Raw genomic sequence first — 16,521 nt, 5'->3', positions numbered from 1 at the left:
TCGCAGCCCTCTCCTGCCTGCCGGCTCCCAGCTGCGCCCAGCTCCACTACTCCGTGCCCGAGGATCGCGAGCCGGGCTTCTCTGTGGGCGACCTGGGGAAGGACTTGGGGGTGGAGGTGCGGAGCCTGGCCGCCCGCAACTTGCGCCTGGTGAGCGAGGGTGGGCAGCGGCACTTCCAGGTGGACCTGGCGGCAGGTGTGCTGCTCCTGGACAGCAGGCTGGACCGGGAGGCACTGTGTGGGCAGAGCCCCACGTGCTCTCTGCACCTCCAACTCGTCATGGAGAATCCCCTCCAGCTCCACCGTGTTGAGGTGGACGTCCTCGACGTGAACGACAACGCGCCCCAGTTCCCCAAGCCAGAGGTGGTGCTGGAGATCACTGAGGTAGCCAACCCTGGGACTCGGTTGCCCTTGGAAGTAGCAGAAGACCCAGATATGGGCTCCAACTCCATCTCCACCTACGAGCTCAGCCCCAGCAAGCATTTTGCCCTGAGCATCAACGTGAGAGGAGATGGTGTTAAAATGCCCGAGATCGTACTTGAAAAAGCACTGGATAGAGAGAAAGTGCCTGTTCATCATCTAACCCTGACAGCCCTGGATGGAGGGAATCCCGTGAAATCTGGCACTGCCAGGGTTACTATCCATGTCTTGGATGCAAATGACAACCCTCCTGTCTGTGACCCACCCATATCCAAGGTACTTCTGGAGGAGAATGTGCCAGTGGGCACTCTGGTCACCAAGCTGAATGTCACCGACCTGGATGAAGGTCCCAACGGGGATGTGGAATATTCTTTCAAAACCAGCAATAACGCACCTGGTAAATTCACCAAACTGTTCTCCTTAGATGCCCGTACAGGGGAGATCAGAACCAAAGCCCCTCTGGATTATGAGGAATCCAGTGCTTACGAGATTGCGGTTCGAGCCAGGGACAAGGGATCCCCAGCCATGGAAGGCCACTGTCACCTGCGAGTGGAATTAATTGATATCAATGATAACAGCCCAGAGATCGTGCTGACCTCTGTCTCCAGCCCAGTGCAGGAGGATGCAGCCCCAGGCACGGTGATCGCCCTCATTGGTGTGAAGGACAGCGATTCGGGTGACAACGGGCAGGTCCGTCTGCAGATAGCAAAAGAGCTCCCATTTAAACTGGTGTCATCTTTTAAAGAGCATTTCTCGTTGGTCACCAGTGGTCCCCTTGATCGGGAGAAGGCCAGTGGATACAACATCACAGTGAGGGCTGTGGATTCAGGGTCCCCCCAGAGGGCCACACAAAAAACCTTTTATCTCCGCATTGCTGACGTGAATGATAACGCACCGAATTTCTCCAGCCCTTTTGATACAGCTCACGTTCAGGAAAACTCCCTCCCTGGAACTTCTGTCTTTTCAGTGTCAGCATCAGATCCCGATGAGGGTAGCAATGCCAAGCTGTCTTACTCCATCCTGGACAATGGGATGCAGGATGCACCTATCTCAACCTACTTCCGAATCGATCAGGACAATGGCACCATCTACACCGTGCGAGCTCTGGATTACGAGCAGGACAAGGTGTTCCAGGTGCCTGTGGAGGTGAAGGATGCTGGTTCTCCTGCTCTGAGTAGCACTGCTGTGGTCCATGTGTTTGTCCTGGACGAGAATGACAATGCTCCCAACATTGTCTACCCGTCTGTCCCCAAGGGCTCTGCCTTCCACCAAGCCATCCCCGCCTTGGCAGAGCCTGGCTATCTGGTAACTAAAATTGTAGCAGTTGATGCTGACAGTGGCCATAATGCCTGGCTGTCCTACCAGCTGCAGGAGTCTGCTGAGGCTTTGCCTTTCCAAGTGGAACGCCGCTCTGGAGAGATAAGGGTTGCACAGGCTCTCAGGGAGTCAGAAGATTCCCACAGGCTGGTGGTCGAAGTGAGGGACAATGGCACGCCGTCCCTCTCGGCCTCCGTGGTAATAGTCATTTCTCCGGAGGAAAACAGCGTGCAGGACTTCTCCAAGTCCTTGGACCTCCCCCAGCCTTCTTCCGAGGATACCAACCTAACTCTTTACCTCATCATCTCCTTGGTGTCCATCTCCCTCGTGTCCTGTGTGATGTTCGGGCTGGTGGCTGCCCGGTGTCTCAAAGCTGGCAGTGCCAGGTGCCGGCGGGGGGCTGGGCCGCAAGCCCGCCTCCCATTTCCGAGGGCAGATGAAGCCAGATGGCTTCATCAAGTACCTGGACGTGGGAGGAGCGGGCTTGACCTCCCAGGCACAGAATTACACCTCTTGTTTCTCACCCATGTCCGAGCAGAGTGATTTCCTCTTTGTAAAGCCCTTCAGCCATTCTAGCACTGCGGAGACCATGGCTGCCTATGAGCAGGTGACCAGCACCTTAGCGAGTCCCTGCGATGGGGTAAGAGATGGCTGTTCCTTACTGTCCTCTCTGCTGAGTGCAACAGTTTGTCATATCCAGGCCACTTGGCTCTTCTCTGTCTGTCCTTCCTCCTGAGACAGTGGCCTCAGGGAACACGTGTCACTGTCATCTCCTGGGAGGTGGCAGGTGTAAGTTTTGGCTTGGCTTGGTGGAGGTGAGGGAAGGGGTTGAGCAGCATTATAGAATCAAAGACTATGTGTTTGTAGCAGTGGAGAGTTTCCCCTTGGTCCCGCTCGTACTTGTTTCTATTTAAAGTGATTCTTAGCGTGGTCAGGAACAGGTTTTGTGGGGGTTTAACTTCTTGGTTCTGTTTAACCCATTTTTCCTGCATGGCACATGAGCTGTGGTGCGGAGGAGTTTATCTGAAAGGAAAGTCTGCCTGTGTTTCTTTCGCTCAGTTTTAGAAAGTGCCTTGTAGAAATTTCTCATTTCTCAAACCCCAAGTGTTATTAATTACTGACTGTGCCTCAACCAGGGATCATTTTCCAGCCTGGTCATGTTGAGTGAGGAGCTGAATTGGGTATTCAGCACTAAAATACTGAAATGTCAGGAGTGACATTATTCACAAAGATCCTGGTGACCTTATGTGCCCTTGGCTTGCAGAGGCTGAGGAGCGGCAAGCTTTGAAAACTTGAGCTGTTTGTACTCAGATGCCTAAATATAGATGTAGGTGACTGTGTTTAGCTGGAGCTTTTATAACTTTGGGATATAAAAAGTAAAGCAATTTTGTGTCACAAATGCCTGCCCTAAATTTGAAAATGGTAATTACAAGAGGAATTCAAAATATGGAAGGGCTACTCAAAATATTGGGAAGGGCTTATCTGGTGCAGTATTGTGTGCCAGCGTGTGCAAAAATGCGTCTCTGAAAACTGGAGGGCAAGTCTTTCAACAGCTTCATTTGCATGCAGCATGGGGACCAGTGGGGCATCTATTTTAGGGGAGTAATTTATTCTAATATCTTCTTTCATGAGTATCATCAAAGCTGCAGAGAAATTAGTGAGAGCACATCTACTAAATAAAAATCTAGGTCAGCTCTACTCGTCTTCACTTTTCCTTAGTAATTGCATGTACAAGCAGAATAATCCTATAAAACTGATGTTCCACTATGTATGGACTATGAGCTGCTCCTTCCTAAAATAGCTGAGGGAAGCATTGTCCTTTCCAGGTAGTATGTCATCACTCTGGAGTTCATTAAGATGATCATGATTTTCGGAAGTGTGTGTGTTTTCCCGACAGAAACAATTGTGCTATTTAGTGCTTTCCACAAAGGCATGATTCAAACAGGAATATACAAGCTTGCTCCATGTCCTTCCTTATTTACAAAATGTTCATTGTCTGGTTGTAAAATAACACGGGCAGAGAGTGATATGGGGGCTTATTAATGAGGTTACAAAGTGTGCTGCTGTGTCTGAAGGTTATTGTGTCTCCTAAACAAATAATGCTTTTTCCTCTTGCTGTCGGAAGTTTATTCTTTTTTCTGTGGACAGAAAAATATTGTAGTGCTCCAGGGCCACAACAGCCGGGAAAAGTCATTCAAACACCATGCATAAAAACAAGATCTCAGGCAGGCCTTTTTAAGGACAGAAGAAGGAGAGATTAGGAAGGTCTGTTACCATTTCACCTTAGAGTATTAACAGCATCTTTCTCAGTATCAATTAACTCTGCCACCCCCTCACACCCCCTTCCTCCTCCAAGCGCATTACTGTGGTACCGCTGCTCCTGCTGCATTCATGCCCTTATCAGTTTATTTCATGCTTCATTTCTTTCACAGCCTGGTTTCCTGAGCTGCTTTGGAAGATTATTCTCTGAACAGTTTTTGTCATGCCTTTTGGTATTCATGCTGCTTCAGAAATACTCAGGAAAAGGGGAGGGGGAGCTTTCTCTTTGTTCTAATTGATTTGCTTCACTTGGACAGAACATGCTGATATTCCAGACTGAAATAATCCAGGATCAGTTCACTTTCATTTTCAAAGGCAAGAATGGAGGTATTAAAACTCTTCTTTTTCTTTGCAGCAAGCTCAGCCCAACACAGACTGGCGCTTCTCTCAGACCCAGAGACCTGGAACAAGTGGGTAAGTGGCTCTTTCTTCATTTATCTGTGGGATGAAGATTTATTTTCTTGGTGTGCCACTTTCAGTGCTGGGAAGTCCATGAGTGGCAGCTCTGAGAGAGGCTGTCCCTGTCATTGATGGAATTACAAAGATGAAATGGGGCTCTCCTGTGTCAGCTGTGTTTGGTGGGGCTGTGGCAGCTGCTGTTGGCAGTGGTGTGTCTGGGTTTGGTGTCTGCTCCTCAGGAACTGGAAAGAACTCCAGGTGAAGTCAGGAGATGGCTGGAGGACTGGACAATGGGTTTCAAGGAGAAAGGGCTCTTTGCTAAAGCAGATTCTGAGCATGTAAATTCCTTCCTGAGTCAAAAATCTTGATACCTCTCCCTTCATGGAGGCCACTGGAAATCACTCCCTGTACCAGCCATGGAGCCTTGAGCTCTGTGCTGCTCACAGCACAGAGGGTCAGGAGGAGGGAACCTGCTCCCACCTCCCTGCTCAGCAGGCTTATCCCAGGGCTCACAGCACAGGATTGTGTCCAGATACTTCTGGAATATCCCCAGTGAGGGAGATTCCAGCAGCTCTCTGTGAGCTGTGTGTGAGGTCAGCAGAGAGGCTCCAGCAGCAGAGCTGCTCCCAGGTGTGTACCCTGCTCCTGACTGGGGCTCTCTTGCCTCTGACCCACCAAGGTTTGCTTGTCTTGGTCCACAGTGAGAGACCACTGACAACAAGATGTTGTTCTTTGCCTCTCCCATCTTTTCTCCTGGTTCATTAGCAGGGATCCCCTTCAGAGGGTGAACCCCCTTGAAAGAGAGAGCTTTAACTGAATTCCACCTTTCTCTGTGAATTCCCAACCAGAGGTTACTGTGTATGAGCAGACTGGCTCCAGGATAATTTATATGTGAAAGGCTGATATCTTTTGGGGCATAGCTGAGGGTTATACTCTCTGAATAATCAGGAGTAAATGTGGGTGATGTCCTTGCTCATCTGGCTGGCTCAGGCACTGTATCCCTGTGCTTTGCCATTCCTTGGCCACTTGGGCAGCTCCTGTGGAGTTTAAAATGGTGAAATGGGAGTAGTGAGTGCTGGATGGATTTTGGTGTCAGAGCTTGCAGTTGAACATCTGCAGCAGCTGCTTGGGCCTGACTCTTTTCCTGGGGATATTTTATCTTATCAGAAAATTAAGAGATTGCTAGAGCCAACTTGTTGAAGTGATTAAACTTTGCTATTCCAGCTGATAAAGCTGAAATGGAGTGAGGGTTTGATGTAATTAGATTAAGTGTTCATAGTGGAAACTGGCCTTGGACTTAAAGCAAAGCTATAGCTGGAATGGTTTTCTCAGGGGTCTGTTGAGCTCCCCATCACTGACAACGTTTTAATCAAGGAAAATCTTCCTTAGCATTTCTGCTCTAGTTGAAATGACAATTAACAAGCCCTGCTAATGCAGAAGTGCACCACAGCTGCTGTAATTGTTCTGCTGTGAGGAGGCAGTAAATGAGCCCCATCAGGGCAGGCTCTGCTGCTCCCTCTCCCAGCATCCTGCTGGGGCTCTTCAGGGCACAGAGCTGATGCAGCCCAGACCCCTCAGCTCAGTGACAGGGACTTTCCTCAGGTCATGGGACAGTGACACTCAGCCCAGCTCCCAGCCTGTGCCTGGATCTCTTCACAAGCTCCATCCCCTTCCCAGTGCCTAAAGACAGCAGGAGCTGTGGTGTGGAAGAGAGAGGGCAAGAGGAAAGGCAGCCTCAGAGCGTGTGTGGGGAGCTGAAGGAGTGGGACATGTCAGTTCTGGTGCATGAGCCACGATGTCACTGCTGAGGATCTGTGACCTGGGTGCCCAGGACAGCCCCTGAACAGCTGCTCTTCAGTCACACAATGGTTTGGGTTGGAAGGGCCCTTCAAGCTCATCTTTTTCCACCCCCTGCCATGGGTAGGGACACCTTCCTCTGGACCAGGTTGTTCTGAGCCCCATGTTGTGACAGGGGGTCCCACAGCATGAGCTGAACCCTGGAAGAGATTTTGCTGAAGCACAGGCTGCTGCTGAAATAACTGGAAAAACTCAGTGGATTTTAATTCCTGCTGGTTTTCCCTACTTGCCTGTGTCCACGTTTGCAACAAAACTGCTCTAGCAGATTTTTCCCCCTGTTTCTTTCATCCTGTTTTAGGTTAAATGAAGGGGGATGTTTTTAATCCAAACCTGTGTGACACTATGAAAGGATGGAAATAGAAAGTGCTCTCATATGTTCAGTGCCCAGCCCTGACATCTCCCTGGTGATCAAACAGGCAGATCCTAGAAAGCAGCCCACTGCCCATTGTGCTGTTCCCGTGCTCTTCCCAGAGTTTTGATGCCTGGTGTGTGAATTCCCCAGGCACTGCTTGGTAGTAGAGGCATTAAAGAGGGGGCAAGAGCAGCTGCCTGAGCCTGGCTTGCTGTTCTCTCTCTGCTGTACAAATGTGTCTCCTGCTGGCAGGTGAAGCTCTGTAGCACCACGAGCTCTCTGAAGTGCAGGGCTCTGCTTGGTGCAAGGGGAGCAGAGCTCGACTTCCAGCTGAAAATCAAAAAAAGGGACGTGCTCTTAACTCTATTTGACCCAAATTAAATAACAATAAAGACACAGCAGCTTAGGGCAGGGGTTTGGATGGGTCGTGGGGGGAGCCTGGCACTGACCCCAAGCCAGAAACAAGCTCAGAGCCGTGTTGGGATTTTTGCCTTGCTGTCTCCATGGGAGCTGGGGAAGAAACAATCCTGTCTCTTGTCCACATAGCCCTGCCCATCACAGCAAATCCCACTTGTCTCTGGGCACCTGGAACCAGGCAGAACAGGGGAAGCTCCAGGAGGCAGGGACCAGCACTTGATCTCCTACGTTGCTGCTGCTCCAGGACAACAAAGGGAATCTGCTCTTTGTTCTGAAGCACGGGAGAGCTCTGGTGCACATGCTCAGGAGAGAGGAGCTCAGACAATATGCTCTGAAAATGTGGTAGTGAGGCAGACCTGAGCACAACAGAATTAATCTTGTTTGGGAGAAATAGGAGGATAGGATGATTAATGATGCTTGTGGTTTGTTTTTCTTAAAAAAAACCACACCCATGCTGTCTCTGTGCAAATGGAAATGAATCCAGACTGATTCCAAGCAGCAGATGCCATTGCTGGGTAAATCAGATCAGTGGCTCTAGCAGAGATTACAGTGATGAATTGGCCAAAGTGCAGTAAATGAATGGTCCAGCAGCATCTCAGGATATCCCTGTGGGATCATCCCTGTGGGGTTTCCCTGGGGGAGGAGGCTGGTGGTGTATGGGAGGAGAGTGCAGGGACTGGGGCTGGTACAAAGGACCCATCTTGTTGTTTTGATTTGTTTTCATTGTTGTCCCCTGTATCTTCATGGTGCTGCCTGCCCCTGGCTGCTCTTTGTTTTGGGGTCTGTGTGATGATTTGTTCAGGAAAACACCAGGCTGGAGGCAGGATTTCCTTCCTGGAGGATGGGGAGGGCTCTGTGTTGCTCACAGGTGGACAGGAGAGGGTGAGACAGGTCTGGCAGGCATCCTGTGGCAGGGCTGAGGACAATTCTGGGCTGTGTGGGCAGGCTGGGAGGAGATGGCAGGCAGGAGACACCCCAGAGACAGCGGCAGGGACTCACAGGGAGGTGGGAACAGTGTGAGAATCCATGGCAACTCCAGGGGAGGGAGGAGCAGAGCGTGTGGAGGAGATGCAGAGTTGCCATTTCACAGCCCCCTTCCACGTGTTTGCTCCAATCCTAAATCCCCCTTTGTTAATGCTTCCCAAAGCTGTTGCTAGCCAGGCTTCCCCTCCCTGGCTGAGCACAGCCAATGGTGATGTTCACTTGGCTTCCCTTGTTTATCAAACAGCATCACAGCTGCCCTGGCTGGCCCCAGCCAGCATCCCCCACCACAAACCAGGGGCTTGGGGCTCACAGTGGAGATGCTGCAGCAAGAGAGAGCCAGGAAGGAAAAGAGGGATTTTATTTTTCCATTCTTCGTTTTGTTTTTATGCAAGAAGTTCAAGAGTTGAGCTTGCAGGACTATCAACAGGCTGCCTGTGTGTGCTGGGGCTGGGGAGAGGAATAAAGAATAGTCCTTTAGCTCTCTGGGGTGTTCTTGTGGCTCAGAGCATGCAGGTATTGCCAAGGGGGGGCTTGGGGTGTGTTTTTGGGGTGCATGACAGTGTGCCAGGACACTGACCCCACAGTGTGTCTGGGGGGGACATCCCAGAGCAGCTGGGGCCAGAGAGGGACCCACAGACATTCCTGGGCTCGCCCAGCAGAAGGACAGCTGGCCACAGCTGCGGGCTTTGCCCGCATCCTTCCTGAAAATAAATCAAGGCAGACCTGGACCATTCATTTACTGCACTTTGGCCAATTCGTCACTGTAATCTCTGCTAGAGCCACTGATCTGATTTACCCAGGGTGTCTGGGGGCGTTGTAAACACTGAGGAATTTACGCTGGGAGTCTGTGTGCTGTTGTAGTGGATCCAACAGCAGGTGCTACAAGCACAGGGCACCAGTGGGGCTGTGCAGATAAACACTGATGGATTTGCCTTCTGCTCATTGATGGAAAACGTGGAAATGGGCACATGCCAGGCTGCTGGACAGGCTGCAGCTTCTCACTGACAGCAGCAGAGGGAAATGCCCCTGTGGGAAGTTTAGGAAATAATTACAGTCCTCACATTGCCATCCCAAACACACCCCAGGGTTAAGCCAGCAGTGGTATTTGCTTTGCCAGGTGAGGTTGCACACATTCTGCATTTCACCCATTCACATTCTGGGTGAATTATAAAGTTGTAACAGTCTCTGGGCTAAAATTCCAGCTTCTGACTGGGTTGTGTTTGTTTGCCTGTTCAGTGTTGAGTAGTGATTCCTCCACAACTCCTGCAGCATGTGGAGCTGCTGTCAGCTGCCTCCCCAAGGCCTGGGGAAGGTGTGAGTGGAGCCCTGCAGCCTGAAAAATCACAGCAGCCTCTGGAATTCTATTTGAGGGCATTTCTTTGAAGGAACAGCCCTAATCTAAGTGACAGTGTTCTCCTAAGAGTGAGAGCTGCAGTGTTCAATGTGGGCTGTGAATCTCTGAGTGCAGGAGGAGTTGTGCCAGTGAAGGAGCTCTGCTCTGAAGGGGATTTCCCCCTGCCAAATCCTTGGGCTGAACAGCTCAAATCACCAATTTGGGGAGCCTGGGAGTGAAGTCTTTTTGGGGAGTATTTGGGGTGGTTGTTCGTGTCCAGTGATGAAGCCCACACCAGTCCCCAGCCTCTTGTGTGGCTTTTGCTCAGCAAACACCTTGGAGGGAACCTCAGAAGCCCAGGAAGGGCCAGACAGTTCTATCTGCCAGGTTTGACCTGCTGGATTGTGGAACAGAAAAGATTGGAGACAACTGAGACCCTCATGCTTGGAAATCCTAGAGTGTGTCCAGGGCAGGGAACGGAGCTGGGAAGGGGCTGGAGCCCCAGGAGAGGCTGAGGGAGCTGGGAAGGGGCTCAGCCTGGAGCAAAGGAGGCTCAGGGGGCCCTTGTGGCTCTGCACAGCTCCTGCCAGGAGGGCACAGCCGGGGGGGTCGGGCTGTGCTCCAGGGAACAGGGACAGGAGGAGGAAAAGGCCTCAATTTGCACTTGGGCAGGTTAAGATTGGATATTGGGAAAATTTTAGGTTGAATATTGGGAAAATTTCTTCTCTGAAAGGGCGGTCAGGAGCAGGAACAGATGCCAGGGCAGTGGTGGAGTCTCTGTCCCTGAGGGGATTTGAAAGTTGTGCAGATGTGGCACCTGGGGCCTGGGTTAGTGCTGGAATTGTCAGTGCTGGGTTCTTGGCTGGACCCGATGATCTCGGAGAACTTTTCCATCCTGGTAATGCTGTGATTTAACTACTGGGGTTTCCTATCAACCCTCCAGATTGCTTTTAAAGGACTGTGAGGCTGCCCAGAGCCTGGCTTTGCTCTGGGCATGGGCTGCAGCCTTGGGGTGCAATTTTGGAGTGGATTTGTGTTGCAGGGCAGGCAGGAGCTGTTTTGATGCTGGGAGCAGGACTTTTCTTTGGATAACTCCTCTCCCTCCCTCTCTTCCTGCACAGCTGATCTGATCTTGGGATTGGAAGCTGAAGGGTTTTGTAGAGATGTGTCCTGTCCCACCCCACCTCCCCTTCCACAGTCAGGAGACCACAGAGCTGTCCTTTCTGCCACCTGTGACCACTCCTGCTTGCAGGGGCCACCCTTTTGGCTACAAACAACCCAAATCTCAGCAAATTCAGTATTTGGGCTTCTTTCTACATCACACAGCCCTTTTAAACTGAGTATTTCCTTCCCTTACGGACCATTCTGGGCCAATAATCCCTTTATCTGCATTTGTCATGGCCCTTCAAGTCTGAACCTTCCAGATCCTGCCAAGTGGGACAAAAGTCTTTTGTAGAGAAAAGGAAATATCCAGGTGATGGGATGTGAGAGAGCCCCCAGAATATCAGGGGTTTCATCACCAGTTTTATGTATAGAAAAGCTATTTTAGGTGATTTAACAGGTGCTACATGTATTAGTTTAATTTTTCTCCCTCCATCTGCTTCCTGCACAGCTGAGCACGTGCCATGGCCGGCTGCAGAGATGGCTCTGAAAAACAGGGACAGCAACCTTTCCAAAGAATTTCCCAAAATATCCTTCCTGGCATGTCTGGGACATGGATGGTGGCAGGATGGCCTGGGGGAAATAATTACTGGTCTGGGCTCTGTCTCCTTCAGGAGGGTTACAAGAGTTCCAGGGAGAGGGAACGCTGCCCTGGCCCCATTTTAGGAACATTTTTGGCTTTTGTTTTGCCTTCATCCAGCAGAGCATCATCTCAGCAGCTCCTCAGGCTGGAATAAAGGCTCCCCTGCTTTGGGGGGCTGGAAATGCTCCCCCCACTCACAGTTCCTCGCTAACATCTTCAATCTTGGCATCTTTGCAAAGTCCTGATCCTAAAGCTGGGCGTCACCCAGGCTCCCTCAGGCCCTGGAGCTGCTGGAATGAGCCCAGGGGCTGGGGAGGGAAAAGGACCGGCAGGGACAGGGGACAGGGAATGGTGGCACTTCTGGAGCTGATCCTGCATTTTGGGGCTGGGGAGGGTGGGGGGATGCGGGATACGGGTGTGGAGAGTGGGACAGAGGGATGCTCGCCCTGGGCTGGGTCCCCAGGCTCGGGGATTGTCCCCAGGCACTGGGAGTGTGCCCAGGCACTGGGAGTGTCCCCAGACTCGGGGCAGTGTCACCAGGTTCAGGGCAGTGTCCCCAGGGATAGAGCAGTGTCCCCATGCAGAGGCAGTGTCCCCCGGCACGGGCAGTGTCCCCAGGGATAGAGCAGTGTTCCCAGGCACGGGGCAGTGTCCCCTGGGACAGGCAGTGTCCCCAGGCTCAGAGCAGTGCCCCAGGCTCGGGGCAGTGTCCCCATGTTCGGGGCAATGTCCCCATGTTTGAGGCAGTGTCTCCAGGCATGGGGAGTGTCACCAGGCTCAGCGAGTGTCCCCATGTGTGGGGCAGTGTCCCCAGGCTCGGGGGAGTGTCCCCAGGGATGGAGCAGTGTCCCCAGGCACAGGCAGTGTCCCTAGGCTTAGGCAGTGTCCCCAGGCTCAGGGCAGTGTCCCCAGGCTCGGGGAGTGTCCCCAGGCACAGAGCTGTGTTTCCAGGCATGGGGCAGTGTCCCCCGGGACAGGCAGTGTCCCCAGACACTAGGAGTGTCCCCCGGCACGGGCTGTGTCCCCAGGGATGGGGCAGTGTCCCCAGACTCAGGGCAGTGTCCCCAGGCTCGGGGAGTGTCCCCAGGCACAGAGCTGTGTTTCCAGGCATGGGGCAGTGTCCCCCGGGACAGGCAGTGTCCCCAGACATTAGGAGTGTCCCCAGGCTCGGGGAGTGTCCCCAGGCACAGAGCTGTGTTTCCAGGCATGGGGCAGTGTCCCCCGGGACAGGCAGTGTCCCCAGACATTAGGAGTGTCCCCAGGCTCGGGGAGTGTCCCCAGGCACAGAGCTGTGTTTCCAGGCATGGGGCAGTGTCCCCCGGGACAGGCAGTGTCCCCAGACATTAGGAGTGTCCCCAGGCTCGGGGAGTGTCCCCAGGCACAGAGCTGTGTTTCCAGGCATGGGGCAGTGTCCCCCGGGACAGGCAGTGTCCCCAGACATTAGGAGAGTCCCCAGGCTCGGGGCAGTGGCTCCAGGCTCGGCAGTGTCCCCAGGTTCGGGGCTGTGTCCCCACACGCCTGGAGCACAGCGGAGGCTCAGCACCGGCTCTGCTCCCTGTCACTTGTCACTTTGCCAGCCGGGGAATGTTCAGGCTGAGATTTTCCTGCCGCTGCTGCCTCCGGCTGGAGCCGCGTGTGGGAGGCAGAGGGGGATGGGGAGGAAGCTGGGAGGGAGGAAGAGCAGTGCAGGGGGATGGGGCAGGGGGACAGCTTGCAGCGAGCAGGATCTGCTCGGGAATGGAGGAATGGGCTTGGGGATAGCCCTGGCTCCGGGAGCTGCGTGGGGAGGGGAGGGCTGGGTGCTGCCCCCGGGGAAGGGGAGCAGCATCCGGGGCTGTAAATGGGAGTGAAAGGAAAGAGGCCGGGAAGAGAAGCAAATCCCAGTCACAGCCCCTTGCCTGGGAACAGCCAGGAGCACGGGCTGGGAGAGGTCCTGGCTGGGAGAGGGCACTGCCACAGGAGCCAGAAAGCCCCAAAAAGAGAGGAGAGAGGATGCTGGGGGTGTCCCGGGCAAATCCCCAGCCCAGCACTGCCCACAGCACTGCCCACAGCCCAGCATTGCCCTGCCAGGCACCTCGCAGTGCCCTGGGGGGCTCTGACAGCATTGCTCTGGCACGAATAAACTCTCCCGGTTTGTTGTGGCGCTGCTGTGACTCGTGTTTCCAGCTGCAGAGCAAGGAAAACAATTTTTCAGGAATCCATCGGGCGATTGTGCAAATAAATGTTTGCGAGGCCTTTGGCTGCCATAGTGATGAGCTCCATGGCAACCCCGCAAGGAAATGAATAATTCTGTGCTCGAAATGGAATAATTTTGTGCTGGAAGTGGAAGATAAAAAGGGACCTGATGGCTGAGGGTGCTGCAAATTAGCTGATGAGCAAAGCACCCAAGTGCCCCCCTGGTGTGGGTGCTTGTGGAAGCTCTCGGCAGTGGGGCAGTGCTGGGATGCAGATGGATGCAGTGGGGCTGTGGCAGGGCTGCCAGAAAAGCCTTTTGTCTGCTTATTCCATGAAAATGGAACACCTTTTGTCTGGTTATTCCATGAAAATGGAAAGCCTTTTGTCTGCTTATTCCATGAAAATGGAATGCCTTTTGTCTGCTTATTCCCTGATTCCAATGCAGCCAGGTTTATCACAGGCAGCCCCAGGTGGAGCAGAGGCTGTACCTGCCTCTCCTGACACAGCCCCTGGCCTGTCCCCGTGTCCACCACACCCTGAGCCCCTGCAGATGCTGCACCCTGGGTTTGTCTCAAATGTGGCTTTGATTCTTTCTCTCAGTTCTAGCCACGCTGGAAGCATTCCTGAAAATGAAAGCCAGCTCTTTTCTGAGCTTTGAAGTGTGGAGTAGAACTGAACAGAGAAAAAAAAAAATCTATCGTATGGGGGATGGGTTTTTAGAAAAACACCCTATTGAATCAACAGCATTTGTATTAAAACCAGCCAGTCCTTGGAGTATTTCCATAGGAAGCAGCCCTCCCATTCCGGGCAGGCTCCCTGCAGCAGCACCCCAGGCTGTGGAGGGTGGGTGGCAGTGCCAGGGGGGCTCTGGGCTGTGCCCAGCCCGGGCAGGGCAGCAGGGCAGGGAGGGCTGCTCGTTGTGGAGTCAGTGATTCACAGCTGTGACTCACAGCCCCATCCTATAGCCGTGGAAGGCAGCCAGGTCTGGCCATCAGCTGTGTGCATTCTCCTCTGTGAGAAGTTATTTTTGGATGTTTTTAGATTACAGCCCTTGGGTTTTTTTTTTCTGTGCCTCTGAATTCTGGATGATTGCGCTGCAAGTAATTGAGACACTTGAATTTCCTGCTTAGAGAAGTGAGTTCAATGCCCTTTTTTGTTTTTTTCTTTTTTTTTTTCTTTTCTTTTTGCAATGCTAAGGCATTTCTAAAATAGCTTTTTCTTCGTGGCGTCATGAGGAGGAGCAGGCACACAGCTTTGGGGCTCTTTGTGCAAAATTTGGGAACACTGGCTGCAGTAAGGGTGAAAAAAAGGACATGGGTGTCAGGCTGAACATGAATCACCAGTGCACCCTTGCTGTGGTGGAGACTGACTGCTTTTACTGGTCAGGTTGTAGCCAGCAGGACAAGAAGTTGCTCTCAATTCTCCTGTGGCACCCACAGATCCACACCTGGAGCTCTGTGCCCAATTTTGGGCTCCTCACTGCAACAAAAGCAGGGCCACCAAAGTGATCTGAGCACTGGAGCCCAGGGCAGGGTGGGAGAGGCTGGGGGAGCTCCTTGTGCTTGGAAGGTGGCACAAGGAGCACTGCAGCACCCTTAGGGACCCTTCCAGCCCACACCATTGTAGGATTCTGTGATTCGTGCCCCTCCTGCAGTCTGACTTTGGGATCCCACAGGGAATTAAGGGGAGGTAGGGCTTTGGGTGCCCTCCAAAGTGGAGGGGCTGGTGAGGCTCATGCCAGGAGTTCACGTGCTCATCCCTCAGTAAAACCACAAGGAAGGAAAAGGGTCTGAAGTGCTGCCCAGGCTGAGCTGGCTGGTGATGCAGAGCCCTCCTTCCCTGGGACACACAGCTCTAGAGCAAGAGCTCAGAACAGCCTGAGCAAGATCCACATCTCTTGGTAGAGCCACCCCCCTCGGGAGGGTTGGACTGTGCCACTCAGCCTCCTCCCAGACCCCTCAGCCCTCCCTTTCCAAGCCATCCCTGGTGCCCAGGGGTGCCAGCTCTGCTGCCTGTGCCTTCATGCAGCCCTGGGGCCAGGGGCTGTGGAGCTCAGGGAGTCCTGGTGTAGGTGAATCTCCCGAGCACAGGGTGAGCCTTTCCTTCCTGCATTCCCACTGCTGCAGGACACAGAGGCTTCGGCAGGAGACAGGAGGAACGTCTGGTCTGTACGGGGGAGCCTGAAGGAGGCGTGGAAGAGGAGGGGAGAGTCTTTTGGGAGGTGGAAAATGTGATGCTGGCACTGCCACATCAAAGACAGAGTGGAACCTGAGCCTCTGATTTCACAGCAGAGTTCAAACCACTGGAATACCACACTTTAAAAAACCCCTCCAAATGTATTTGGTATTCATTGTGCTTTCTCTCCCCCCCATCTCTGGGTACCACCGTCATGTCAGGGCAGCTCCCAGAGGCAGGATCAGCGGCTGGGAGGCTCAGGGATGGTTCTGAGCAGCTTTCCTGAAGCCCTGAAAAACCTGGGAACCTCATCTTGCATCCGGGTGTGGGGCAGGAGCTGCTGGGGTTAACGGGAGCCTGAATGGGCTTCGGTTTGCAGCGGAGTTCAGGTTCCTAAGTCCTTTATTGGATCTAGCCCGGGGCTCTATTCCCAGCCTGGTTGTGACATTAACAGGTCACTGCAGCCCCAGGGCTGTCCCCACCTTGTCCTGGCATGGGGCGGGCAGGGGAGTCTCGGCACACCCACCACGGGGGAACCAAGCTGGGAGGGGAGCACGCCTCACTTCTGGCTTTTCAAACCATGCCAGGACCCCCGGCGTGCAGGAGGGCTGGAAATGGTGCCCAGCATGGCCCAGGATATGCAGGGATTTCAGGATGCTGTCCCCTGGGTCCTGCCGGGGCAGCCTCTGCTCCATTAGTGCTCATTTGCATCCCCTAAAGATTAACTGGTGTGAGAGCAGCGCCCTGTGCCCCGCTGGGCATGGCTCAGGCACGGGACACAGAAGGGGAAGTGTTGGGGAAGGTGAAACAGGAAAGCCTTATAAATATGATTGCCTGGCAAAAGAGTTTGAGAATATAGAAACTGTAAGTGAGATTGAAATGAAAGCAAGCTTTGAGATCCCTCAGTTACTGAACAACTGGAAAACAATGATGTGGCCAGCTGAGGGTAATCCCCTTTTGATGGAACAACACCCTCTGCCTGCAGACAGGCCCAAGGGTCAGAGCAGACCCTACAGCTTGGCAGAAGGGG

At 53.1% G+C, this 16,521-nt stretch overlaps 1 protein-coding gene across 1 annotated transcript in view; it reads left to right on the top strand.

Annotated features, from left to right (window-relative positions):
• LOC106632115 (protocadherin gamma-C5-like) overlaps nt 1–16,521 on the top strand; it is a 32,212-nt gene that overhangs the window by 5,670 nt on the left and 10,021 nt on the right. Inside the window, exon 3 of the mRNA XM_031065500.1 lies at nt 4,411–4,469. Coding sequence (XP_030921360.1) covers nt 4,411–4,469 — 59 coding nt within the window. The remainder of the gene's footprint in view (nt 1–4,410; nt 4,470–16,521) is intronic.

The sequence above is a fragment of the Geospiza fortis genome, unplaced genomic scaffold, assembly GCF_000277835.1.
Source record: "Geospiza fortis unplaced genomic scaffold, GeoFor_1.0 scaffold1636, whole genome shotgun sequence".
Taxonomy (NCBI): domain Eukaryota; kingdom Metazoa; phylum Chordata; class Aves; order Passeriformes; family Thraupidae; genus Geospiza; species Geospiza fortis.
This window is presented reverse-complemented; position numbering and strand designations above follow the sequence as displayed.